This window comes from Lontra canadensis, unplaced genomic scaffold, assembly GCF_010015895.1.
Source record: "Lontra canadensis isolate GAN:19392208 unplaced genomic scaffold, GSC_riverotter_1.0 scaffold91, whole genome shotgun sequence".
In the NCBI taxonomy this organism is placed as follows: domain Eukaryota; kingdom Metazoa; phylum Chordata; class Mammalia; order Carnivora; family Mustelidae; genus Lontra; species Lontra canadensis.
In genome coordinates, this window is record NW_022631085.1 from 7,039,186 (window position 1) to 7,066,879 (window position 27,694).

The 27,694-nt window shown below is 50.1% G+C and overlaps 1 protein-coding gene across 1 annotated transcript in view; it reads left to right on the forward strand.

Moving 5' to 3' along the window:
• Positions 1–482: 482 nt before the first annotated feature.
• The window catches only part of TVP23A (trans-golgi network vesicle protein 23 homolog A), a 46,609-nt gene continuing 19,397 nt past the window's right edge, over positions 483–27,694 (forward strand). Inside the window, exons 1-3 of the mRNA XM_032836331.1 lie at positions 483–495; positions 13,474–13,536; positions 13,799–13,878. Of these exons, the coding sequence (XP_032692222.1) occupies positions 13,528–13,536; positions 13,799–13,878 (89 nt within the window). The 5' untranslated portion in view covers positions 483–495; positions 13,474–13,527. The remainder of the gene's footprint in view (positions 496–13,473; positions 13,537–13,798; positions 13,879–27,694) is intronic.

Here is a 27,694-nt window from a genome sequence, read left to right on the forward strand (position 1 = left end):
ATATTTTCCTCCTATTAGTCAACATCCATGCATCAAGCATCTGCTTTGGGTCCTTCTAGAACAAGCATTGGGGTATGTACAGCAAGAGGAAGTGGAGAAAGGCCTGGGTGCTCCTGGCTGACACGGTGGTCGATGTGTTGTATACCCCAGTTCACTCAACCTCTGTGTACCGAGCACCTACTCTTTGCCAGGCCCTGGAGGGGCTCCCGAGGAAAACAGTCCCAACCTGACCCCGAAAGACTCTCACGATGAGTCTACAGTGCCCACAAACCACAGGGGAAAATCCTTCTGTTAGAATCATGATTGCCTGGGGGAGCAGGGTCTGCCCATCCTTCCTTAGCACCAGCTGCCTGGACCCCGGGCCCCCAACTCACCCCCACGCTGTCCAGCTGTGGCCCTGCCCCCTCTGTTAGGACCAGGTGGCTCGAGCAGTCTCCCCACGGCCTCTCCTGCAGACAGCAGGGACCCTTTCCTCTAAGAGTGGCCTAGGCGGGAGTGAAATACCACACAGCTGGCTTGGGGAGTACTTAGGGGTCCGACTCAACCTGGGTTGCTGGGGGTGGTCCGGGGTTTAGCAGTTGCAAATCCAGCATCCGGGGAGCCCCCCTCAGGCTGGGCAGACGGGGCTGGTTTGTCATGCTACAACTCTAACCTTGTTTTGTCCCCTCGCCTTCCCTCCCAACCAGGGCTTCTCAACCCTGCTCACGCATTGGCATCATCTGGAGGAACTTTCAGAAAAATGCCACAGCCGGAGTCTCACGTCAGACCAGGTTGTTTGGGGTCTCTGGGGCTGGGTGGGGCTCGGATCTTGTACAAAAATTCTCTGGGGGATTCTACAGCCCAGCTGGGGTTGAGAGCTCTGGGATCTGTGCCAAGTTCAGTGGGAGAGATGTGTGTGTGTGTGTGTGTGTGTGTGTGTGTGTTTTGTTTTTGTTTTTCCATCTCCATCAGCTAGGAGGTGAGGAGGGAGGGAGAAGGAGCACTGAACAGGGGTTCATGGCTCATGCATTCATTCATTTACCCGCTGTATACAGAGGGGCTGTCACAAGTCACAAGTTGAGTTCTTTCCCATGGCTGGAGGTACAGGGCAGGGAAGAAGGCAGTCAGGACCCAGCAGTCCATTCTAGTGGGGGGACCAGACTGGAAGCAAAGAAGTCACCTGTATCTCTGCAGGTGAAGATGGTCAATGGAGTGACGTGTCCAGGGAGGTGGGATACGCAGGGCTCAGGGACTCTGATGCAGTATTTGCTCCCTCGGGCTCCCAGGTTGCCACTAATGGGGCTTACCTCGACAGGAGGCCAGAGTCTGAAGTCAAGGTGTGTGCAGGGCCGGCTCCCTGTGGTGGCTCTGGGGTGGGCGGGGGGTGGGGAGAGGCTGTCTCCCTCCGCTCTCCCCACTTCTGGGGAGCTGCCATGGATCCGTGCTGCTCCTTGGCTGGTAGCGGCGCCAACCCCTACCTGTGACTCCACGTGGCCTTCTCTTCCGTGTCTCTCCATGTCTGCACCTGCTATCCTCATTTCTTTCTGCGTCCTCTCTCTTCTCGTAAGGACCCCGGTCACTGGGTGTGGGGGCCACCCATGGTGTCCAGTGTAGTCTCACCTTGAGACCCTTAAGTAAGTCCACAAAATGTTTATTTTCCAAATAAGTTCCCAGTCTCAGGTTTCAGGCGTTAGGATGTGGACACATCTTTTCTGACATGTTCAACCACAGTTACAGGGAGGTGAGGCCAGGGGACAGGAGGGGCCAGTTTTGGGGTGCTCTCTGGAACAGATCACCCTTGTGGACAGCTGGGGCTCAGTCCTATAGGGGACTTTAGGAACCTCAGAGGTACCCCCCACATGGGGGTGAGGGCATATACCATTGAGACACCAATTCCTGAAAGTCACTGGTGGGAACTCTACTAACCAACCTCCCACGCTGGGCCCAGCAGCTTCTGGAAGACAGAGGGAGGCCCCAGGCAGAGAAGGTGCTTGCAGTCATGGGAACCATGAGTGCAGAGAGGTCCTGGAGGGACCCCGACCATGGCTGCTACAGAAGGGACCTTTGAGCTGTGGCCTGCGCGATTACAGGGAAGGGCCATGTGACAAGTGTGCCTGAGCACATGGAGGGCTCGTCCAACAAGGAGACAGCAGGGGCAGACTCCCCGAGGCAGGAGTGAGTTGGGTGCAGCCCCAGGGAGGCACCCGGAGCCCCGAGCCCCCAGGGGGGCAGTTTTCAGGGCCCACCGTGCAGGGTCAAGAGCTGAGATTTGATTGTGCGGACAAGAGGAAGCCTTTTTGAGTGTGAAGCAGGAGTCCCACTGGATCTGGTTACTGTTTGACAACAGCCTGACCCAGATACGGAGATGGATTTCAGGGAGTGGCGGCGTAAGGGTACAGGGGAAAGACCGAGCCGGGGAGGGCCTGGCTCGGTCTCCCCCAGCAGCCTCCTGGCCTCGGGCCCCTTCCTTCTCAGTTTCCCATCTGAAAAATGAGTCCCCACAGGCTGGCCTCATCACTGCAGAAGGGCGTTTCGAGACTCTAGAGATCCCGAGAGAAGTCCCCTGGGCACAGCTGGGTGAGGGCCTCCCCGCGGTGCTGGGGGCAAACAGCCCCACAGGCCAAAGGGGCCATGCCTGGACCAGTCAAGTCCAGGGGGAGGCCTTTCTCAAGGTCTCTGCTACTGGCTGAATGTTCCCAAAAGTGATTTGAGCTATGAGTTTGAATTACGAGTGCCATGTCCTGGGGATGTGAAGAACAAGGGGGTCTGAGAAGTGAAGACTGAGTCTTCAGGGTCCCTTGGCAACATGTAGCCAGCCCTGGGATGGGCTAGTCATCTTGTGTAGGGCTCTGGGAGGCAGGAGCTATGGCCAAATGTTCTCGGCAACTGGCTCCATGGAGGTCACTTGGCATTCACAGCTGACCGAGAGGAAAGTTGAATTGAATCCTGAACCCTAAAGAAGCAGCTAGGTTTCTCCGGATAGAATCCAAGTGTGACCATGTTCAGTTAATGCCTTAAATCTAACCATGCCCGGACCTGCCTATAGTCCAGCCCGTCCATGTTCTCCTCCCCAGGGATTGCCAAGCCCCCTGAGTGTGGCTTCAAGTAGCCAATAACTTCGGATACTCATTCATCACGGGTTTGCCACTTGCCGGGTGGTGCTCAAAGCCTGTATTTGAGGAAGGATGGTCATCGTTCCCATCTTGGAGTATAGGAGATGGAACGCCAGGGACGTGAACTCATCCCTCTTCGAGCTGTGCTCCTTAGCAGGTGCCAATAGCTAGGCTGCCTGGGTCCCATGCGTCCTACACATAGTACTTACATGCTGAGGCCGCTGGGGTAGGGACGGATTTTGGCACCATTGCATGTGGTGCCTGCACCAACCCTTCCTCTCTGACTCCCCCACCACCACCACTTGGCCTCATTTTGATGCCCTTCCCGCATGCAGATGCTTATTTTCACCAGCTGGTGAATGCCAGCGAATGCTGGTTTGGATGCCCTGAGTACCCACCAAAGAGAGCTTTTAGAGGGGGGGGTCGTGTTTCTTGCAATGAGGCCAACAGGTGCGAGGGTTTCTCATGCCACCACTGGCTGACCATCCTTGAGTGACAGCCACCTCTGGGGACATGGGGAAGGGGGTGGGTGGGTACAATCCACTTCTGTCCTTGGCAGCTCCAGTGCCAACGAATGTGGAATGTGGTTGGTATGTAGAAAAAGGAAGGCGCTCAGCTGCTAGTGACTCATGTAGAGTCATTCCGAGCCCAGCTAGTGGGTGGCCGATGTGGGGTAAAGGTTATGCCTTCCATGCATTTGATGGAGGGGGGCGGCGGGGTCCACACCCCCTAGGATCCCTCTCCCACCTCCATGTCTCTCGGGCCCCCCATGAACTTTCCCTCCCAAACATACCACCTGTGCCTCTGAGGGAGGACGACCCCCGGTCTGCCTGGACTTGCTTTTCCAGTGTGTGCCCAGAGCCAGAGCCCCCGGCACGTCCTGTCCCTGCTCGAGGCAGCCCTTAAGCAACGGCTGATTGGGGGTGTGTGTAGAAAGCCTCCTGCTCCCTCCCCAGGGAGGACTTTCTGGGTGAGCAGCAGTTAGCTTCTGTTACAGGCTGAATGGTGTCCCCTGCACCCTAAGTTCATCCATCGAAGTCCTAACCCCCAGCGCTTCAGAATGTGATTTTACTTGGAATTAAGGTCACGGCTGGTGTAATTAGTTTTGGTGAGTTCCTACTGGAATAGGGTAGGCCTTCAATCCGACATGACTGGAGCCCTTCTAAAAAGGGGAAATGGGACACAGACAAGCACGTGGAGATGCCATGTGAAGTTTGGAGCTACGTTGCCCCAAAACTATCAGAAGCTGGGGGAGGGTCTGGAACAGATCCTGCCCTTAGTATCTTTGGAGCAGGGACGGCCCTGCCAACACCATGACCTTGGATCTCTGGCCTCCAAAACTGTGAGGAAAAAAAAAATCTGTTGTCCAAGCTCTTCAGTTTGTGGTATTTTATTAGGGCACCTTCAGGAAGCTCATACAGGTTCAGTGGGATTTTGCCTAGCAACACGTGCCTGCGGGGGGGGCCCCCTCCCTGGGGACAGTGCCTGATAGCTGGTGTTCTCATGGGTCCTTGTCACAGGCTCGGGTCTGCTCCTGGGCAGTACCGCCAAATATAGTGGGATTTTAAGGAGCGATCACAAATTTACCAGAGGCAAAGACCATAAATGAGCAAACTCACGACTGGGGAAGGTGAACCCCATCTCCAGGGGGACAGTCCCTGTGTTCAGTCAGGAAAACATGCAAGTCTTGATTTTGGGGTTGTGAGCAGGAGCCCCATGTTGGGTTTGGAGATTGCTTAAAAATAAAACCTTAAAAAAAAAAAACAACAATAAGCCCAGAAATGTGGATTTCCAAAGAAATAAATGGTGACATCTGATTTTCAAATATTGGCAACTGACTCCATTCTTGTTTGTCCTTTTAATCTACTCAGACCCAACTCAAACAGGTCTGGGGATCAGATCTGGCCCTGCTTGACAACCCCAGGTCAAGAGTTTGGGGGTGACTATGTCCCCTACCCCCAGCCTTGTGTGCCGACAAGAGCTGCGCGAGCCGGGCGTAGGACACCTGAGGTTCTACTGTGCATGAGCTGTGCACACCTGCTTCAAAAGCCCTCCCCGAGCCTCAGTCTCCACATGCATAAAATGGGTACCACCTCACATACCTTGCTTCCCTCCTGGGGTGGTCATGAGGCAGAGGGACATAATCTACTTAGCAAACACTGTGCACCAGCAGTGTTCTGACCACGTGGCAAAAGAGTAAGGCTTTGACTCTGTCCTACCTGCACTCAGAAGTGGGTGCCACGATGACCCTAGTTCATTCACCCAGGAGAAGTGAGGCCCAGAGGTTAAGTGACTTGCTAAAAATGCCCCAGCTGACCAGCAGTGGCCTTGGGCTTCATGTCCAGGTGAGCTGACTACCAAGTCTGTGCTCTTAGCCAACGTACCTGGCTGCCTCTTGGGAGACATTAAAATACTTTCCAAGCTGCTTTTCCCATTCCTTTTTTTATTAAGGGGGAGGAGAGGACGGATGGGTGCCCCTTGACCTTTTCTTGGGGAGCATGCTTTCCCTCTGCGGGCAGCTGCTGATCCTGGGAGGAACTGAGCGTGGGCTGACATAGCGGCAAGTCTTCCTGACCCGTCTGGACCGGGGCCAGTGTGCTGGGCCAAACAACACGCCACCCTTTCTCCTCAATAGAGCATTTCCTGTAAGTAGCAGCTCCCTGCCTGCTGGAGCACAGACTGGCCCACAGTCAGGAGGTGTCTGGGCTCGCCCTCCATAGGTGTGGATCCAGGCCACCATTGACCTTGATTCCAAAGTCCTTGTCTAAGCAATGGGCAGAGATTTGCAGCACAGCACAGTTCCTAGAGCTGTGCACTCTTCATTCACTTACTTTAAACTGTAAACTTCTCAAATATCCACAGTATGCCCTGGCTAAGTTATCAGAAGGGGCACCTGCTTTGATGGAGATACTACTAGTGGTGGGTGGGGAGGAGAAAGATTGCTTTACTAATAAACAAGATGATTTGAAACTGTGGACAGTGCTAGAAAGGACAAGCCACGCTAGGTCCCAGACCCTAAAGAGGGACTGAGCAATTAGGTGAAACATGAGCCAGGAGTTAGGGAAAGCCTCATGGAGAGAGTCCTCATGGAAAAAAGTCCTGGCAGGGAAAACAGCAGGTGCAAAGGACCTGAGGTAGGGAGAAGCTTGGGTGTCTCTGGAAATCTTAGAGTCTGGCCAGTGTTATCAGAACATGATGAGTGACAGAAGGTGAGGTAGAAAAGGCTTCAGGTCCCCTCCAAACAGGGCCTGATGGGGGCATGGTGGTGGAAACCATCTTCTCTAGCAGGGGGCAATCCAGCTGGACCTCCTGCTGCTGGGGGAGAGACTAGCATTATGATATCCCCAGCACTGGACCTGGGGTAGGGACTTGCAAGCTCCTGCTGCTCCAAGAGGGGGCCAGAGCTGTAAGATGGATAAGAGCCATTGCCCACTCTCCCAGCTTCTGGACAAGAAGGCCAGACTTACTGTGGACCTGCCATCTCTGTCCTTGGTCCCAGCCCTTCAGTGACAAGAGGCTTTCTCTGGCCTGTGTGCTGACTCCTCCATGGCCTGGCCAGGTTGCCAGTTCCTTGGGAAGCCAATCAAGCACATCGAAGCTTGACTGTCCCTTTGGCCCCACCCAGAATGTCCCCTCTTGGGGGAATGCCCGATTGGTCTCCCTACCAGACAAGGGCAGACTGGATAGGAAGCAAGCTTGGGGCACAGATGAAGCTTCACAGGACTTCAGAAAAGGAGGCCTCAGCAAGGAGAGAATGTGCAGAGGGGACAAGGAGTGGCAGCTGCAGGAAGGACAGTCAGCACACAGATCTCCATGCCAGGCACTAGACACAGATGAACCCATTCCTCCTGCGGGGGGCACTCCTTAAGATCTCGCTGGCCCTAAGATCTGCCCGCCTGGAACCTGGCAGAAGTTCTGCCATTCCTCCTCAAGCAGGACTGAGGATCTCACAAGCAAAAAGAAGGGAAATGGAACTTGAGGGAAACAACAAATCATTTCTTAGTGTAAGTATATCCCACGCACTATCTGGGATATACTTACTTTTAAAAAAAGTATCAGTCACTCACCTCAAATTCAAATTTACCTGGGGTCCTGTATTTTTCATCTGGCAACCCTATGCCTGCAGGCCAGGGTGCACCCAAGCTCATGGGGCCCAAAGCTCCCGCCCTGATCCTGGGCAGCTGTCCCTGTGCCTCTCCCCTTCCTGCCTCTCACTGATGCTCCACCCACTTCACGGGGGTCCACCCACCTGACCTGGCCTCTGTCCTTTATGCTGGCTGCCAGGGCAGTGTGGCCAGGAAGCCAAAGCATGGGGCAGAGGGAGGAAGGTGGGTCCCTCTTGTGGGCTGTCCCTGGGGGTGCCTGTCTTCCTTGTTGGGGTCAGGTGGTGCCCAGGGCTACCCAGACAGAGTCAGCGATACCTGGACCTCTGTGAGATGGGGAGAGATTCTCTACCCTGCACACTCTCGGGGTCTTTCACTCACTACCTACTCACCATCTCTAGGTAATGCACAGTATAGCACTTAGAAAGGCACAAAGGGTGTCTGCCTCTGTGGGCACACATTCTCATTGTGGATGGACAAAACCAATTAAAATAGAAGTCACAAGAGCTTTTGAATCAGTGCTCTAATGCCACCAGACAAAGCCGCCTTGTCCCGTCTGGGAGCCGTGAATCACCATGGAGCCCCTGAGAAGGGCGGGGCCAAATGGGGACATGCTGTACCCAGAATGTAAAGTATCTTTTTCATAATTTCTTAATTGCTCATATGTTAAGATGATTGTGTTTTGGAAATAGTGGGTTCAAGAAAAGTACAATTAAAATCAATTTCCTCTGTTTTCTTTTTGCTTTTTTAGATGTGGCTATGAGATATAAAATGACATACACCGCTCACCTGACCCCCCCCCTTTTTTTTTAAAGGAGTTTCCACGCCCAGGGCGGAGCATCCGCCTTGAACTCAAGAGCCTGAGATCAAGACGTGAGCTGAGATCCAGAGTCAGATGCTTGACTGACTGAGCCTCCCAGAGGCACCTTTGGTGACATTTCTACTGCCAGAGGTAATTAGGTGGGAATTTGAAAGGCGACAGAAAAGTCACTGTAAAACAAGCCTCAACATTAAAAACATTATTTTATTTTTAAGATTTTATTTATTTATTTGTCAGACAGAGAGAATGCAAGCACAAGTGGTGGTGGGTGGCAGGCAGAGGGAGAAGCAGGCTCCCCGCTGAGCAAGGAACCCCCCCTCCCCCCACCCACCAAGCAGGGCTGATCCCAGGACCCTGAGATGATGACCTGAGCCGAAATCAAGAGTCAGAGATCCAACCAGCAGAGCCACCCAGGTACCCCACTCCCCGCCCCCATATGATTTTGAAGCGAGCCCCAATGTCTTGTCATTTCACCTTACTATGTTGGTACGTAGCTCTAAAGAGGGACTCTTCTGAAACACAAAGCTGCAAGTAATTCCACTCCTAGCTATGTGGCCAAGAGAACTGAACCCATGTCCGCCCAAAGCCTTGGGCAGGAATGTCATAGCGGCATTGCTCTCAGTCACCAGAAGGTACACAATTGTCCATCAACTGATGAAGGGCTAAACCAGGGGCCCTATGGCCATACAGGGAACTGTATAGCCATGCAAAGGACCAAACCTCTCACACCTGTTGCAGGAGGAATGCACCTTTCGAACATGAGAAGCAAAAGACCATATGGTGTATGATTCTGTGTCTATGAGACGTCCAGGACAGGCAAATCCAGGAGACAGAAAGCAGGTGAGTAGTTGCCAGGGGCTGGGGTGGTGGGGAGGGGGCAGTGAGGGATGACTGATAATTATATAGTAATTCCTTTGGGGGTCATGAGAATGCCTGGAACTAGATAGAGGTGACGGTTGCACTGCTTTGTGAATCTACGAAAATCACCACATGTTATACTTTAAAAGTGTGAATGCTATGGTATGTGAATTTTATCCCAGCATTTAAAAGCCACAACATTGGGGCACCTGGGTGGCTCAGTGGGTTAAGCCTCTGCCTTCAGCTCAGGTCATGATCCCAGAGTCCTGGGATCGAACCCCATACTGGGCTCTCTGCTCAGCAGGGAACCTGCTTCCTCCTCTCTCTCTGCCTGCTTCTCTGCCTACTTGTGATCTCCGTCTGTCAAATAAATAAATAAAATCTTTAAAAAACAAACAAACAAAAAATAAAAGCCACGACATCATCCTTATGCCTTAAAAAAAATGAATCATTATCCTTAGTATTAGGGGTCTCACCTTCTAGGCGCTACCCTTCCAGGAGTCATTCCCCGATTGTCCCATGAGTGTTATTTCCCATTGTGTGTGTGTGTGTGTGTGTGTGTGTGTAAGATTTTATTGAGAGAGAGACAGAGCATGAGCAGGGGAGGAGAGGAGGGACAGAAGGAGAAGGAGACTCCCCACTGAGCAGTGAGCCCGATGTGGGGCTCGATCCCTGGACCCCGAGATCATGACCTGAGCTGAAGCCAGACACCCAACCAACTGAGCCCCCCAGACGCCCTCCCATACTTGTTCGAACCTCACCGTAGTAAGGTGCACACATTGCGTGTGATCCACACACGTGGATAAATGTGTTTAAACCAGAAGGTTCTTCTCCCTAACTCTTTCCTGGCAATGTGTGGAGGACCCAGGCCGTCACCCCTTTGCATCCTCCCACAGTCTATGTTCTGTTGTGTCCCTGGGGTGGCAGAAGCCGTGTTCTCAGCCTGCCTGGCAGCCCTGAGCTGGCCACCGTCCTGCAGCCCCAGGGGCAGCTGGTGAGACAGTAGAAGATATTTTGCCATAGGGGTGGGGTGGGGTCAGAGCCAGGGAACCTGGTGAAGAGGCAGGGCTAGGGCTTATCTGTAAACTGTTTGCTGGGTGAATGGTGGCGGCTGTCAGAGACCCAGAGGTCTTCAGCTAACAAGACCCTGACCAGGCTCTCTTACCTTTCCACCGAGCATGGATTTGGCAGGAACCTCACACCCCCAAAGCCACTAGAGTTGTGCTTGGGCCTGCACAGAGATAGGAACAGCGGAGCTGGGCCTCTGTCCTCAGCCAGGTGGCTTCTAGCTGCCCCTACCCATTGGGTCGCCACCTCACTCCCATCCTGGCCCCCAAAGCTGTGTGGGACAAGACCTGCTACCCTCTGCCGGCTGGCCAGACTCTGCCCATGGCTGGCACATACCCAGGTCTTGCCCTGCTCAGGACCTTTGCACCTGCTGTTTCCTCTGCATCCATGCTCCCCCCAGCACACACATCAACGTTCATGAGCTGAAAATGCAGAGGCTCCAAGTGGCCCTCCCTGCCCCCACTAAGCCCCCAGTGTCTCTATGCCTTTGTTCTCTTCTGTTGACTTTTTTTGTTTTTAAGATTTTATTTATTTATTTGACAGAGAGAGAAAGAGAGCACAAGCAGGGGGAGTGGCAGGCAGAGGGAGATGGAGAAACAGGTTCCCCACTGAGCAGGGAGCCGGATGCGGGACCCTGGGACCGTGACCTGAGCTGAACTCAGATGCTCAACCGACTGAGCCAGCAGGTGGCCCTAGGTTTGCTAATTGTTATTTCTCTCTTAACTAGAATCTCAGCTTGGTGAGGGTAGGGCCCTGTGTCTAGATCTAGATCAGCACAGAAGAGGTGGATGAGGAGGCAAGTGAGCGAGTGAAGGACCCCGGGAGTGTGCAGGGTCACGAATCTCTCCCCATCTCACAGAGGTCCAGGTACCGCTGACTCTGTCTGGGTAGGAATCCAGGGCTCTCCCTGGGCACCACCTGACCCCAGCAAGGAAGACAGGCGCCCCCGGGGACAGCCCACAGGAGGGACCCACCTTCCTCCCTCTGCCCCATGCTTTGGCTTCCTGGCCACACTGCCCTGGTAGCCAGCATGAAGGAAAGAGGTCAGGTGGGAGGAGCCCCATGAAGTGGGCGGAGCATCTGTGGGAGGCAGGAAAGGGAGAGGCACAGGGACAGCTGCCCAGGATCAGGGTGGGAGCTTTGGGCCCCCTGAGCTTGGGTGCACCCATCTCACAGGGTTTTGTCTGGCAATCTTATGGAGGCATAGGGTTGCCAGAAGAAATACAGGACCCCAGGTAAATTTGAATTTGAGGTGAGTGACTGATACTTTTTTTAGTGTAAGTATATCCCAGATAGTGTGTGGGATATACTTACACTAAGAAATGATTTGTTGTTTCCCTCAAGTTCCATTTCACTGGGCTTCCTCCTTTTCGCTTGTGAGATGCAAGGCCCTATTAGAGGTGGAATGGCAGAACAATGGTCAGGGCAGACCCTAGGGAGTCCAGCCTGTGGCAAGGCAGGGCTGACGGCAAGGGGCAACTATAGGCCTGGGGAAGACAAGCCCGGAGGCTGCAGCTATGGCCCTGACTGATGCAGGGGGACAGTGCAGATCAGGGCCTTCTCCAGCCCCAGATCTGAACCCTTGCCCACCCCCTGCTTCCCAAGGTCCTCTGAGCCATGACCAGCAAAAGCTGACTAGGGTTATGATCCCAGCAGCCACGTTCAGTGGTAGCAGTGTGAATCAGTGTTCACCCCACGTCAAAGCCAATGATGAATTCCCTGCAGAACTGATGGGTTCTCTGCCCACCCCACACCCAAATTCTATTGGCTGGCTCTGCAGAGGGCCAATTGGGTGCATGTTCAGGAACAGCTTTGTCTCTTGGGGAAGGAATGCCCCAGGTCTGGCCCCGGCATCTGTATCCTCAGCCTGTGCTCTGATGTGGTCAGGAAGGGGGAGAGTGGCGTGACCTTGTGTTTGTGGGGTGACTTCCACATGGCAAGGCCATGGCTAATTCTCAGCACGCCCAACCTGATGGCCAAGAATGACAGTTTGTCCCCACATGGGGTTTCCAAGGGGGTTTTCCTACCTTCTCACCCCCCTGGGGACTCTCTGAGCCCCAACTTAACAGCTAACAACAGCTGGTGATTCGCAGGGTTAGAGGAAAAACCCCTAAATGTTTTGCAACGGCTTCTCACCTCCACCTGCCCTTCCCCTGAGCATCCCAGGCAGCTGGGGACTAGTGGGGTAGGGGAAGCTTAGGGTCCCCCAGCCTCCCAGTGTGACACTCACCTATGCCTGGAGCAAGCTTCGAGCTGGAAGAGACAACAGGCCTTTCTAGAATCTGGGGTTTGGTAGTGCAGATTGTTAGGGTTCGAAGGAAGGCTGGGGGCCTGTGGCATCAGTATCTCCTGGGAACTTGTTAGAGAGATGCTTCTCAGGCAGGCTCAGACCCGCTGACCCCAAAAGATGGCATGCTGTCCCCCAAGAAAGCATGCTTCCCGCACATGCATTTGCCAAGCCCTTTACGGGGTCAGTGGGGGGGGAAGGGAGGGGTGCTCACCCACGGATCAGAGCTAAGGCAGCTCCTGACAGCTGTTTCCTACTCCTCTTCGGCACACCCCAGGCCATTCATCTCCTCAGGAGGCCACCCGTGAATGAGTTGTGTCAGGAGCTTGTGGACCAGTGGTCTTTTTGCAGGTCACCAGAGATGGGGGGGGACAAGCCCCTACTGCCCATGACAAGAGGGCAAAGGCAGGACTAGGGCCCCTGGCATCTAGACTTTCGGCCCTCTGCTCCTGGGTGGGGGGAGTGGGGGTCAGGAGAGGGAGAAGGCAGAAAGGAGGGGAGTGGCATTGTCCTTGCAAACAAGACTTGCAGGTGGCAAGCCTTCTTTCCCGGGAGATACCTGGGAAGGTCTTACCATCCTGGATCACTACTGTTACCGCCAACAATAGTGACTGCGTGCTCCGTGTGTGTCTGGCGCCCGGATGAGGGACGATCTCACTGAGGTCAGCAGATTCACCTATTAAAAGGCAGATTCCTCTGCCTGCACTCCAGGCCTTCCCGATCTCCAGGGCTGGGCCTGGGAATCTGCTTTTTAAGAAGGGCCCCAGGGAATTCTTGGGACCGGAGACTTGGGAGGCACTGGCTTTCTCCAAACCCTAAACGAGGCTACCCGACCCTGGCATTCATTCATTCGTTCCCTCACCTGGCCCGACAACTACGGGACATCCCCCTCATTCACCAGCCCACCCCGGCTCTGTTCCTCCCCGGATCACTGTTCACGGTCCCCGAGTGCGCCTTTGAGCCCGAATCGTCCACTCCGTGTCCACGGAGGCTGCTCGGTTTTCGCCCTCCGTCCCTCCAGCCTGGGAGCCAGGTCTTTCCCTTTCAGGCGCCGCTCCCCAGCGAGCCCTGGGTCCGGGACCCTCCCAAGCCCCGCCCCCTCCTGGGCCGCGGAGCCCACCTCCCCAGCCTGCGACTGCGCTCTGGGCCCCGCGCGCCCCGCGCGCCCCGCCCCCACCCGAGACCTGCACCTCAGGGCGCCAGCTCGGACCCCGCCGCTCCCCACCCTCCCGGCATCCCGGCCAGGCGAGAGCCGGAGCCGGAGCCTGGGCTGTGGGCTCTGGGTGCGCTCTGGGAAGCATGAAGCAGGTAGGACCGCGGGGATGCTGGGGCGGAAGGATGGGGGAGAGGACGGGAGGAGCCTGTGAGAGCTCCGGGCAAAGGAGGGGGGCGATGAGGAGGAGGGAGAGGGGAGGACAGGAGGAAGGATGGGCGAACCAACCGGGGCCTGGGCCGCTCCCCAAATGGACAGAAGGGCTCGGATTGCAGCCGCGGGGGGGAGGGGCCCTTCCAGCAGAGAGGGTAGGGTGGGGATGGCCACCGCCTGCCATCCGCGTTTGGTGTCCCCCAGGCCCTGGTGGATGATACTGAGGATGTGTCTTTGGACTTCGGTAATGAAGAGGAGCTGGCCTTTCGGAAAGCCAAGATCAGGTGCGTTAGGACCTGGCGTTTAGCAAGCATTCTCCAAAGCTGCGTATTCATTCTCCTTCACTTGCCCAGTTATTCATTCATTCATTCAGAATATGTTGAGCATCTAGTGTGTGCCAGGCATGGGTCTAGGGACATACTGGGGGCAGATCAGACAAGATCCCATGCCCTCCTTGGGCCTGCACTCTGGGCTGCAGGCAAGCAAAGATGGTAATGAGATAGTTACACAGTGTGAGAAGATTTTTGGGAAGAAAAATCAGCAGGTGGTGACAGAAGGTGATGGGAAGTCCGCTGGCCTGACTGCAGCCAGGGAGGGTCTCTCTGAGGAGATGGCATTTGCACTGAGACCTGAATGATGAGAAGCAGCCAGCCATGGGAGACTCCGGAGGGAGAGTGTTCCAAGCAGAAGAATAGCAGGTACAAAGGCCCAAGGCTGTGTTGGATGGGCAGAGAAAGGCCCCTGTGTCTGGAGGCTGGTGGGGAAAGGGAGAAGGGTTGGCAGGGAGGCTGGAGAGCTGGGCGAGAGCTTCCGTTTTTATTCTAATCCTTGCTTCGGCGCCAGACAGACCAAGCATCCTGGGTTGAGTCCCTTGCCTTCCCGAGACCTTCCACAACCCAGAAGGCAGCAGGACTAGGGTGTGAGGAATGACCCACAGACACTGTTGCTGTTGACCTGGGTGACCACCGCAGCTAGAAACGCATGCCTCAGGTACCCTTACCACCTCGCCTTCACACCCTCCGAGCCAGCAGGGTGGCAGTCTCTCCCCTAAACGCCCTTCCTTTCCAGCTCTCTGACCCAAATCCAATACACCCCACATTGGAATATGACCCTATGAGTGTCCTAGGGCTGCCGTTACAGATGACTCTAAAATCGTTGGCCTAGAAACAGCAGAAATTTATCCTTCCACAGTATTCCGAGCAAAAGATTCACAACAGCCCTCTTTGGGTTTTGAAAACGAAAGACAACTTTATTATTACTATAGAAATCTAATAGCGCCAGGAGAGGAAAGGAATCTACCCAGAGATGAAGGTAATAGTAGGCAATAAATGAGAATAAGGCAGAGTTAAATCAAATCAGGCTCTTAGAGCTTCTAGCCTCACCAGCTGGGGAAGCCCCGGGGAGACAGCCCGACTGGAGTCCCAAGTGAGAGGCTTCTTACCCTCTCTGAGCCTTCCAGCTGACCATCCCCATAAAGGCTATTACTTATAGGGCAAATGACAGGGTTTGAAATTGAGCCTTTGTCTGCCTACCTGCAGTTGGAGTGAGCTGCATTTCCGTGTTATCATGTTTCTGTATTTTTAAGGAGCCTGGGCTATGCATGTCTGCCTCCCCTCCTGGATTCTGGATTCCATTCCGGGGGGACCACCCCAGCCTGGAGCAGGAGGGGAGGTGTGACAAGATTCATAACCCTTGGCGCCCAGGACAGAAGGGCCAGTTCTGAGCTGGAGGCCAGATCATGTATTGGAAAGAATCAGGCTCCCAAGATCATTCTTGCAGCACGAGTCTCCCGAACACCATTCTGTAGCCCGCCTGCTTGCTTCTGTGCAGGTCCAGGAGCTGGGTAATGCGGGATAAGTCACAGAAACCTCTTTCCGTTCAGAACACACAATTCTGGAGGCCAGAAGTCCAAAATCAGTTTCACTGGGGGAAAAAAAAGGCATCAGCAGGGCCACACCCTGCTCGAGGCTGTAGAGGAAGATCCGTCCGTCCCTTGCCTTTCCCAGCTTCTGGTGGATGCTGGCTGGGGCCCCTTCCTCCATCTTCAAGGCCTGCATCGTAGCATCTTCGAATCTCTCTGCCCTGTCTTCATGTTGCATTGTCTCTGTCACTGTCCCAGTCTTCCTCTGCTAGGCTTGCTTGTGAGTGCATTTAGGACCAATCGGGATAATCCGGGATAATCACCCCATCTCAAGATCTCAAGATCCTTCACTGAATGGGATATGCAGAGTCCCTTTTGCCGTATAAAGTAACATTCACAGGTTCCAGGGGTTAGGACTTGGATATTTTGGGGGGGCCATTGTTCAGTCTGCCGTAATGACCAGTGAATGTCGTTGTAAGGCACTGTAAGAGAACTGAAATCGTGGGGGAAAATCTTACAGAACATCTGGGCTCCTTAAATGCTCCACTCTAGATTGTGGGTGGGGGACACACACTATACAGGACACGCACCCTTCCTTTATGGAGCTGTCCTATCCAGAGCAGGGATGGTCAAACTCAACACTGCCAATATTTTGGGCCAGGTGATTCTTTGCTGCGAGGGTTATCCTGGGCATTTTAGGACCGGATGCCAGGACCACCTCACCAGTAATGAATCCAGACTCTGCCAGGTGTCCCCTGGGTGTTGGAGGAAACTTGCCTCTAGTTGAAAATTGTTGGTATGGGGGTAATGGGTGTAGACGTGTCCATAGCTCTCATGACTCAGTATTTTACATGCTGTGATTGAACAAAGTTTGGGCACTTGTCCTGCTTAGGGGAGAAGTGACAGCTGAGACCCAAAAATGAGTAGGAGTAAGCCAAACCAGGAAGGCAGGAAGGGTATGATGTACAAAGATTTAGAGGGGAAAGCATGACTTTAGGGAGATGAGAGTGGTTCTTTGTGGCCAGGGATGCTGGGGAGTGGTCTGAGCAGTCTGGGGCCAGACCCTGAAGGGATCCCAAGCAAAGCTGTAGAGCTCCGCTGCCCACTAGAACTTTCTGTGAAGATGGGAGTGGGCTATACTTGGGCTAGCCAATATGGTAGCCACCAGCTATGTGTGGCTCTTGAGCATTGATACGTGATGAGTGTGAACTTGGGCAGAACTTGGGATATCGAACTCAAATAGCCACATGAGGCTACCATATTGGACGGGGCAGTTGAAAAGTCCGCTCAGTGCTGGAGAGTTTTGTGTGGGGCAGTGATAGGATTAGATTTGCAGGACAGAGAATGGATGGTGGCAGCAGTTGGAGGTAAGGAGGAGAAGCTGGAAGCTTGGACCATGGTGCTGGTAGGGGTGCTAGAGAGAAGTGGGGATGCCTAGAGGCACATAGAGGATAGAATCTGCTGGCCTTGGTGATGGTCGATATGTGGAGTGGGGACAGGGACAGACAAGGGTGATGGCCAGGTTTCTGGCCCAGTGATCCCAGCAAAGGAGTCAGCATGTTGGGTTCAGGAGGTCGCTGTTGGGTTGTGCTGGGATGTCTAATTGGCAGATTTGGTGGGCAGCTGGGGAGAGAGGCTGAGAGCTTAGGGGATCATCTGGGCCGCATTCCGAGGCCTGGGAGGCAGTAGCTCCCAGACCCATGTGTGTCTCAGAGCCACCTGTTCCAGAACTCTCCAGTGTGCCTCCTGTAGATTTCTGGGCACAGCCCTGCACCTCCTTAACCAGATCCCCAGGAGATGGCCCTGGGAGTGTACATTTATTTATTTTTATTTTTTACTAATTATTTTTACTAACATATAATGTATTATTAGCCCCAGGGGTGCAGGTCTGTGAATCATCAGGTTCACACACTTTACAGCACTCACCATAGCACATACCCTCCCCAATGTCCATAACCCAACCACCCTCTCCACAACCCTCTCCCCACAGTAACCTTCAGTTTGTTTTGTGAGATGTCTCCTTCTCGATCCCATCTTGTTTCATTTTTTTCCTTCCCTAACCCCAAACCCCCCACCCTGCCTCTCCAGTTCCTCATATCAGAGAGATCATATGATAATTGTCTTTCTTTGCTGGACTTATTTTACTCAGCATAATACCCTCTAGTTCCATTCATGTTGTTGCAAATGGCAAGATTTCATTTCTTTTGATGGCTGCATAGTATCCCATTGTATATATATACCACCTCTTCTTTATCCATTCATCTGTTGATGGATGTCTAGGTTCTTTCCATAGTTTGGCTATTATGGGCATTGCTGCTATGAACATGCAGGAGCACGTGCCCCTTCGGATCACTACATTTGTATCTTGAGGGTAAATACCCAGTAGTGCGATTGCTGGGTTGCAGGGTAGCTCTATTTTCAACTTTTTGAGGAACCCCCATGCTGTTTTCCAGAGTAGCTGTACCAGCTTTTATTCCCACCAACAGTGTAGGAGGGTTCCCCTTTCTCCACATCCTCGCCAACATCTGTCGTTTCCTGACTTGTTAATTTTAGCCATTCTGACTGGTGTGAGGTGGTAGCTCACTGTGGTTTTGATTTGTATTTCTCTGATGCCGAGTGATGTGGAGCACTTTTTCATGTGTCTGTTGGCCATCCGGATGTCTTCTTTGCAGAAATGTCTGTTCATGTCTTCTGCCCATTTCTTGATTGGATTATTTGTTCTTTGGGTGTTGAGTTTGATAAGTTCTTTATAGATTTTGGATACTAGCCCTGTATCTGATATGTCATTTGCAAATATCTTCTCCCATTCTGTCAGTTGTCTTTTGGGTTTGTTGATTGTTTCCTTTGCTGTGCAAAAGTTTTGATCTTGATGAAGTCCCGATAGTTCATTTCTGCCCTTGCTTCTCTTGCCTTTGACAATGTTTCTAGGAAGAAGTTGCTGCAGCTGAGGTCGAAGAGGTTGCTGCCTGTGTTCTCCTCAAAGATTTTGATGGATTTCTTTCTCACATTGAGGTCTTTCGTCTATTTTGAGTCTATTTTTATGTGTGGTATGGAAGCTGTCCAGTTTCATCCTTCTGCATGTGGCTGTCCAATTTTCCCAACACCATTTGTTGAACAGACTGCCTTTTTTTTTCTTTCTTTTTTTTTTTTAAGATTTTATTTATTTATTTGACAGACAGAGATCACAAGTAGGTGGAGAGGCAGGCAGAGAGAGGAGGAAGCAGGCTCCCTGATGAGCAGAGAGCCCAATGCAGGGCTCAATCCCAGGACCCCAGGATCATGACCTGAGCCGAAGGCAGAGGCTCTAACCCACTGAGCCACCCAGGTGCCCCAAAACTGCCTTTTTTCCATTGGAATTTCTTTCCTGCTTTGTTGAAGATTAGTTGACCATAGAGTTGAGGGTGTATTTCTCGGCTCTCTATTCTGTTCCATGGATCTATGTGTCTGTTTTTGTGCCAGCACCATACTGTCTTGATGATGACAGCTTTGTAATAAAGCTTGAAGTCTGGACTTGTGATGCCACCAACTTTGGCTTTCTTTTTCAACATTCCTCTGGCTATCTGGGATCTTTTCTGGTTCCATATAAGTTTTAGGATTATTTGTTCCATTTCATTGAAAAAAATTGATGATATTTTGATAGGGATTGCACTAAATGTGTAGATTGCTTTAGGTAGCGTAGACATTTTCACAATATTTGTTCTTCCAATCCATGAGCATGGAACGTTTTTCCATTTCTTTGTCTTCCTCAGTTTCTTTCATGAGTACTTTATAGTTTTCTGAGTACAGATTCTTTGCCTCTTTGGTTAGATTTATTCCTAGGTATGTTACGGTTTTGGGTGCAATTGTAAATGGGATTGACTCCTTAATTTCTCTTTCTTCTGTCTTGTTGTTGGTGTATAGAAATGCAACTGATTTCTGTGCATTGATTTTATATCCTGAAACTTTACTGAATTCCTGTACAAGTTCTAGCAGATTTGGAGTGGAATCTTTTGGGTTTTCCACATAAAGTATCATATCATCTGCAAAGAGTGAGAGTTTGATTTCCTCTTTGCCAGTTTGGATGCCTTTAATTTCTTTTTGTTGTCTGATTGCTGAGGCTAGGACTTCTAGTACTATGTTGAATAGCAGTGGTGATAGTGGATATCCCTGCTGTGTTCCTGACCTTGGGGGAAAAGCTCTCAGTTTTTCCCCATTGAGAATGATATTCGCTGTGGGATTTTCATAGATGGCTTTGATGATATTGAGGTATGTGCCCTCTATCCCTACACTGTGAAGGGTTTTGTGCAAGAAATGATGCTGTACTTTGTCAAATGCTTTTTTAGCATCTATGAGAGTATCATATGGTTCCTGTTCTTTCTTTTATTAATGTATCGTATCACATTGATTGATTTGTGGATATTGAACCAACCTTGCAGTCCTGGAATAAATCCCACTTGGTCGTGGTGAATAATCCTTTTAATGTACTGTTGGATCCTATTGGCTAGTATTTTGTTGAGAATTTTCACATCCATGTTCATCAAGGATATTGGTCTGTAATTCCCCTTTTGATGGGGTCTTTGTCTGGTTTTGGGATCAAGGTAATGTTGGCCTCATAAAATGAGATTGGAAGTTTTTCTTCCATTTCTATATTTTGGAACAGTTTCAGGAAAATAGGTATTAATTCTTCTTTAAATGCTTGATAGAATTCCCTGAGAAGCTGTCTGGCCCTGGGCTCTTGTTTGTTGGGAGATTTTTTTTTTTTTTGAAGATTTTATTTATTTATTTCACAGAGAGATAGAGAGAGAGAGCACAAGTAGGTAGAGAGGCAGGCAGAGAGAGAGGTGGAAGCAGGCTCCCTGCCAAGCAGAGAGCCCGATGTGGGGCTCGATCCCAGGACCTTGAGATCACAACCCGAGCTGAAGGCAGAGGCTTTAACCCACTGAGCCACCCAGGCGCCCCTTTGATTTTGTTATTAATTGGTTTATATAGTTGGCTGCTCCCATGTTAGGGGCATGGATACTTAAAATTATGAGATCTTCTTGTTGGACAGACCCTTTCAGTATGATACAGTGTCCTTCCTCACCTCTTATTATAGTCTTTGGATTAAAATCTAATTTATCTGTTATAAGGATTGCCACCCCAGCTTTCTTTTGATGTTCATAAGCATGGTAAATAGTTTTCCATCCCCTCACTTTAAATCTGGGGGTGTTTTTGGGTCTAAGATGAGTTTCTTGTAGACAGCATATTGATTTTTTTTTTTTTAAGATTTTATTTATTTATTTGAGAGCGAGACAGTGAGAGAGAGCATGAGCGAGGAGAAGGTCAGAGGGAGAAGCAGACTCCCCATGGAGCTGGGAGCCCGATGTGGGACTCGATCCCGGGACTCCGGGATCATGACCTGAGCTGAAGGCAGTCGTCCAACCAACTGAGCCACCCAGGCGTCCCTTGATTTTTTTTTTTTTTAATCCATTCTGATACCCTTTGTCTTTTGATTGGGGCATTTAGCCCATTTACATTCAGGGTAACTATTGAGAGATATGAATTTAGTGCCATTGTATTGCCTGTAAGGTGACTGTTACTGTATATTGTCTCTGTTCCTTCCTGGTCTACTACTTTTAGGCTCTCTCTTTGCTTAGAGGACCCCTTTCAATATTTCCTGTAGGGCTGGTTTGGTGTTTACAAATTCTTTTAATTTTTGCTTGTCCTGGAAGCTTTTTAACTCTCCTTCTATTTTCAGTGGTAGCCTAGCTGGATATAGTATTCTTGGGTGCATGTTTTTCTCATTTAGTGCTCTGAATATATCATGCCAGTCCTTTCTGACCTACCAGATCTCTGTGGATAAGTCTTCTGTCAATCTAATATTTCTGCCATTGTATGTTACAAACTTTTTGTCCTGAGCCACTTTCTGGATTTTCTCTTAAGACTTATAAGTTTTACTTTTAGATGACGGGGTGTGGACCTATTTTTATTGATTTTGAGGGGGGTTCTCTGCACCTCCTGGATTTTGATGCTTGTTCCCTTCGTCATATTAGGGAAATTCTCTATTATAATTTGCTCCAATATGCCTTCTGTCCCCCCTTTCTCTTTCTTCTTCTGCTGGAATTTCAATTATTCTAGTGTTGTTTCATCTTATGGTATCACTTATCTCTCAAATTCTCCCCTCCTGGTCCAGTAGTTGTTTGTCTCTCTTTTGCTCAGCTTCTTTATTCTCCATCATTTGGTCTTCTATGTCACTAATTCTCTCTTCTGCCTCATTTATCCTAGCAGTAAGAACCTCCTTTTTGATTGCACCTCATTAATAGCTTTTTTGATTTCATATTGGCTAGATTTTCGTTTTTTTATTTCTCCAGAAAGGGCTTTTAGTTCTCCAGACAGGGTTTCTCTAATATCTTCCATGCCTTTCTTGAGCCCAGCTGGCACCTTGAGAATCATCATTCTGAACTGTAGCTCTGACATGTTACCAATGTCTGTATTGATTACGTCCCTAGCCTTCAGTACTGCCTCTTGTTCTTTTTTTTCTGGTGTGTTTTTCTGGCTTGTCATTTTATCCCGATAAGAATATATGAATGAGAGAATAAAGTACTAAAAGGGTGGCAAAGACCCCAGAAAAATGTACGCTAATCAAATCAGAAGAGACTGAAAACCGGGGGGAGAAGAAGGGGAAAAAAAGAAATAAAAATTAAAAAAATATATATATGTATATATATATATTAGACTGATGAATAGAACAGAGCCACCCACTTGATTTTGGGTGTATTTTGGTCTCTGAAGAAACTACCTCCCAAATTTTAAAGAAAGAAAAACTTATATATATACAACAATAAGGATAAACACCATGAAGGGTTGGAATATGACTGTAAAGATGAAAAAATTTTTAAAAATTCTAAAAAAGGATAAAAAGGAATTGATAAGATAAATTGGTTCAAAAAAGAGAAAAAGAAGGAGGAGAGAATTTAATTGGGCTGGAGACTAGAACAGTGGCATGTGCTAGATTTAGGGTATATTTTGATCTATTAGAAGAAATTGTATCCCAAAACGTTAAAGAGAAAAAACCTATATGTATACAAAAAATAAGGTTAAATACAATGAAGGGATAAAATATGGCTATAATAATGAAGATTTAGTAAGATTTTTTTTTTTTTAACGTATTGTTAAGGGGGCGCCTTGGTGGCTCAGTTGGTTAAAGCCTCTGCCTTCCACTCAGGTCATGATCCCAGGGTCCTGGGATCGAGCCCCACATCAGGCTCTCTGCTCAGCGGGGAGCCTGCTTCCCCCTCTCTCTCTGCCTGCCTTTCTGCTTACTTGTGATCTCTGTCAAATAAAAAAATAAAAAATCTTAAAAAAAAACATATTGTTAAGATAAACTAGTTGGAAAATGTTAAAAGAGGAAAGAGGAAAAATTAAAGAAATAGAATAAGAAAAAAAAATTAAAAAAATAACTTTGCAAGACTAAAGAATCATGGGGGAAAAGCCTTGAATTCTCAGTGTTACTTTCCCCTCGCTCTGGAATTCTGCAGTTCTTGTTGGTGGGTAAATTTGCTCTTGGCTGGATGTTTTTGCTGATCTTCTGGGGTGGGGGCCTGTTGCAGTGATTCTTAAATGTCTTTGCCCAAGGTGGAATTGCACCGCCCTTGCCAGGGGCCGGGCTAAGTAATCTGCTCGAGTTTGTGCTTAGGAGCTTTTTTTCCCTGAACGCTTTCCGTACCACTTGGGAAGGCAGGAATGAAGGCAGGTAATCTTCCATTCTCCGGCCCTGTAGGAGCCGAGAGCTCAGGCCCCACTCCTCAGTGCGCCCTCAGAGAAAAGCAGTTAGTCCGTCCCGTCTCCCTGGTCTCTGGCCACACTCTGAGCTCCCCTGGCCTGTGCCCAAGTGTTTTTCTCTCTCTGGCGCACGGCCCCATTTGGAGTCTCCAAACCCAGCTGATTCCTGCAGCACACTCCTGCACTGCTTCTCCCAGAAGAGGAAGGGGGCGTCTCCCCAGATCTGCCACTTGTGGGGTCCCTGCCTGAAGAGCAGTGGATAACGGTTTAAGGGAACCCCAAGCTGAGAGACCCCTCCTTGGCTCCATCTCTAGCTGGCTTCCCCGCTCTTGTGCTGTAAGGGCCTCTTTGCCAGAGCAGCTCCAACCTGCCCCCCCCCCCGCCCCGCCTTCAGGGAACTGACTTAAAAACAAGTCCCGGAAACCAGTCCCAGGTAACAAAGCCCGAATACAAGGGTGGGTCAGGCCAGGTAGAGGTACCCAATCGGTGGGTGGGGGCCCGCATACTGTCCCCCTAGCTACCAAGGAGTATGGGCCCCGCCCTTTGGGCGCCCATTCTGACCAAGGTGATAGGCTAATTCAAATATCAACTGTAGGGTAAATTGTAATTCAATTGGTCACTTATGTGTGACCTGGCAGGACCGTGCAGCTTTCTCTGTGTTACAATCTCATTGGTCACCTGTGCGTGGCCAGGCCCAACCACATGGCCTTTGCCCTTAAAAGCTAGTCTGTAAAGAAGAGAGGGGTTGCCTCTTTGCAAGAGACGGCCCTGGCCAGTCAGTTTGATTCTCAATGCTTGGAGCGAAATAAAGCTTTGCTTGACCTTTGCTTTGTATCAGTCTCGCTCCTTTGACTGTGGACCCATTATTGGGGGACCCAACTGTACCTGGGAGCTCTGCCACACTCAGACACCCTTGATCTTTCTGTCACCCCGCAGGACCTGAGACCTCATTGTCCCCATGAGGGTACCACCCCTGCTTAGCCTCTGGAGCGACATCCCTCAGTGGAGCAGACTTCTAAAATTTCTGATTTTGTGCTCTGCTGCTCCGCAGCTTGCTGGGAGCCAGCTCCTCCCCTGCAGTCTATCTTCCCTTTGCCTGGGATTCACTTCTCTGCCCGTCCTACCTTCCAGAAAGTGGTCACTTTTCTGTTCCTAGAATTGCTGCTCTTCCTCTTCTCGTCTCCTCTTCTACCTCCTGTTGAGTTTGTAGGTGTTTGGAATGGTTTGATCACTGTCTAGCTGAACTCGTGGGACCCAATTTCATTTCAGTTTGCTACTCCTCTGCCATCTTGCTTCCTCCCATCCAGGAGTGTGCATTTAAAATAGCATCTTTCCTTGGCTCTGATGCTCAAGAATGTAGATATGGCTCAAAAATCCTGAAGATAAATAAGGTCCCCTCCCCTGGGAAAGCAGGATGTAAAGGGGGTTCTTAATGAGCTCGATGGAGGGGCTCCAGGAGGTCCAGGAACCCTCTGGAAACTATTCTCTAAGTCTCATATGTGTGTGCCTTTGGGAAAAGGACTCTATTAGGCCCATGATCTAAAAAAGTTAAGACCCACTAGTATAGGGCCAGAATTACTATTTGGGAATTCCTGTTGAAATGGGTGCCAGATTGACTCTGAAGGGAGATGGTATGAGAGAAGGGTCATCTGACAGGAGTCTGGCATCTTGGGGCCTCCTCTCCTTTTACCATCAGCTGGCTTTTATGGTTTTAGAAAGGTCATCTTGCCTTGCTGAGCCTTGATTAGCCTGTCTATAAGATGGGGATAATGGTACCAACTTGATCTCACCACATGGTTGTTACTGCAACTTGTTCAGCAAATATTTATCTCACATCTGCTGGGTACCAGGTGCTGGGCTAAGCCCTGGGACAGAGACCAGAGCTGGTCCTCTTCTTCCTGTCCCCAGTTCTAGGTCAGCGAGATGTAGCAGTAGCTCTCAGGGGAGGGCACCTGGCAGGATCAGGGCAAGATCAAGTGTGCCACAGGACACTTGGGTAGGTAGCAGAGCTGTTAGCTATGCTGTGTGTGCGTGCGTGTGTGTGTGTGTGTGTGTGTGTGTGTGTGTTTGTGTTCCCCACTGGCTACCTTTTCCTGTTTCTTTATTCTTAATTTTGTTTTGTTTTGTTTTATCATGGGAAATACCCAAACCCAAAAGTTACCAGTGTATCCACTCGTAAGTATATAGTTCCATAGCATAGAATATATTCATTTTGTTGTGAAATAGATCAGCAGAACTTTCTCATTTGGCAAATCTGAAACTCTGTACCCATGAAACATGAAATAACTCTCCATTTCCCCCACTGCAGCCCGTGGCAACCATCATTCTTCTTTCTGTCCCGGTGAACTGTAGATGTTTCATGAAAGCAGAATCATATAGATTTTGTGCCTGGCTTATTTCTGTTCACATAATGTCCTTGAGATTCATCCACATTTTAGCAGGTGCTAGAGTTTCCTTCCTGTTTAAAGAATGAGTAATATTCCATTGTACAGAAAGACCACAGTGTGTCCTTCCAGTTGTCTGGCGGTGGACACTGGCTGGCTTCCGTGTTGAGCTCATGTGACTAGTACTCCAAGGAACATGAATGTGCAAATCTATCTTCAGGACCCTGGTTTCAATGCATGGCATTGGACCTATGGCAATACGGGTTTTTATTTTTTTGAGGAGGTTTCCATTCCATTTTCCATAACACTTGTCCCATTTTGTAGTTCTGCCAACGACGTGCAGGGCTCTCATTTCTCCCCATACCCACCAGCACTTGTTATTCCCTGTTTTCTCATAGGATCCATGCTGATGGATGTGACGTGTTCTCTCTTGATAGTGTCTATTGATGTTTCCCCGATGATTGCTGGTGGTGAGCGTCTTCTCATGCGCTTGTTGGCCATTTGTATGTCTTCTTTCAAGGAATGTCCATCCAAGTACTTTGCCCATTTTTTTTAATCGAGGTATTGGATTTTTTGCTGTTGAGTTGTAGGACTTCTTTATATATGCTGCATATTAATCCTGTATGAGATATGCAATTTGCACATACTCTCTCCTCTTCCATAGGTTACCTTTCCGCTGCTGATTATATCCTTTGATACATGAAAGTGACTTAGTTTGATGTAGTTCTGTTTGCCTATTTATACTTTAGTTATTGTTGCTTTCGGTGCCCTATTGTGTTGTGCGTATTTTAAATTGGAATATAGCTCATATACCCTAAGCCACCCTTTCCAAGAATGCAAGCTCAGTGTGGTTTTTAGTATATTAACAGGGTTGTGCAACCATGACCACTGTCTAGTTCCAGAATTTTTTCATCACCCCAGATGGAAACCCTGTGCGCATTCAGCAGTCACTCTTCCCACATGCTCCTCCCCCAGTGCCCTGGCAACCACCAATCTACTTTCTATTCCGACGAATTTCCCTGCTCTGGACATTTTATAGAGATGGAATCACACCACATGTGGCCCTTTGTCTGGCTTCTTTCACTGAGCATCATGTTCTCTAAGTTTGTCTGTGTTTTGACATTTCTTCATTCCTTTTTATGGCTGAATAGTATCTCATCGTATGGCTAGAGCAATTTGTTTATCCCCTTGTAGTTGATGGACATCTGCATTATTTCTGCTTTTTGGTTCTTATGAGAAGTGTTGCCTTGAACGTCCTTGTACACGTTTTTCTGTGAGCGTATGTTTCCAGTTCTCTTGGGAAGGAGGGAAGTTGCTGAGCCATAGAATAAACTGTCTTTTTGCCATGCTGTGCTGCGGACCAACTTTGAGTGACTACTCTGGGCTCCCAGCTGCTTCGGGGGAGCCCGGACTCAAGATCAGACAGACCCAGGTTTGGATCTTGGTTTCACCATTCTCTAGCCAACTAACTTGGTTAAGGGTTCACCTTGGCCGACAGCCTCACAAGACACAATAGGCGTTCAGTTAAAACTACACCAATTCACCCATCCTATGGAAGGACGTGAGGCACCGCATCTTCCTCTCATCGCGAGATCCAGCCACCATCCACACACACGGTTCCTTGTGCTCTGCCACTTACATGGGCCGTGTTAGGGTATGTCCTACCAACCTTTTCTATGATTCTGTTCCCAGAAGTCCAGTTCCTCCAACCCAGGAAAGTGCCACACTCTGAGCGGGTAGAGGCCACACTGCCATGGGAGACCCAGATCATTCCCAGGCAGACCTGATGTTAACCCTGTACTCTTGATGTTGACCTTGAACAAGTCAGAACACCTTCCGAATCCCCCATTTTCTCATCTGTAAAATGGGGATAATGTTAGCTCCATCATAAGGTTGCAAAAAAAGGACTAGAGGAGGTGCCAAATGTATCAAACCAGCTGAGTGGGACCCCCTGAGACCTTATAGGGGCTTCATAAACGGTACCTCGTATCTGCCTTCTTGTGACTCCTGTGTCCTGCTCCTGTGGGCGGGGCCAGGGAGGAGGCATGTCCTCAGTTGGAACAGGATGTCACCTATCACTTGAGATTGTCTCACAGGAGCCCGAAACTCTATCAT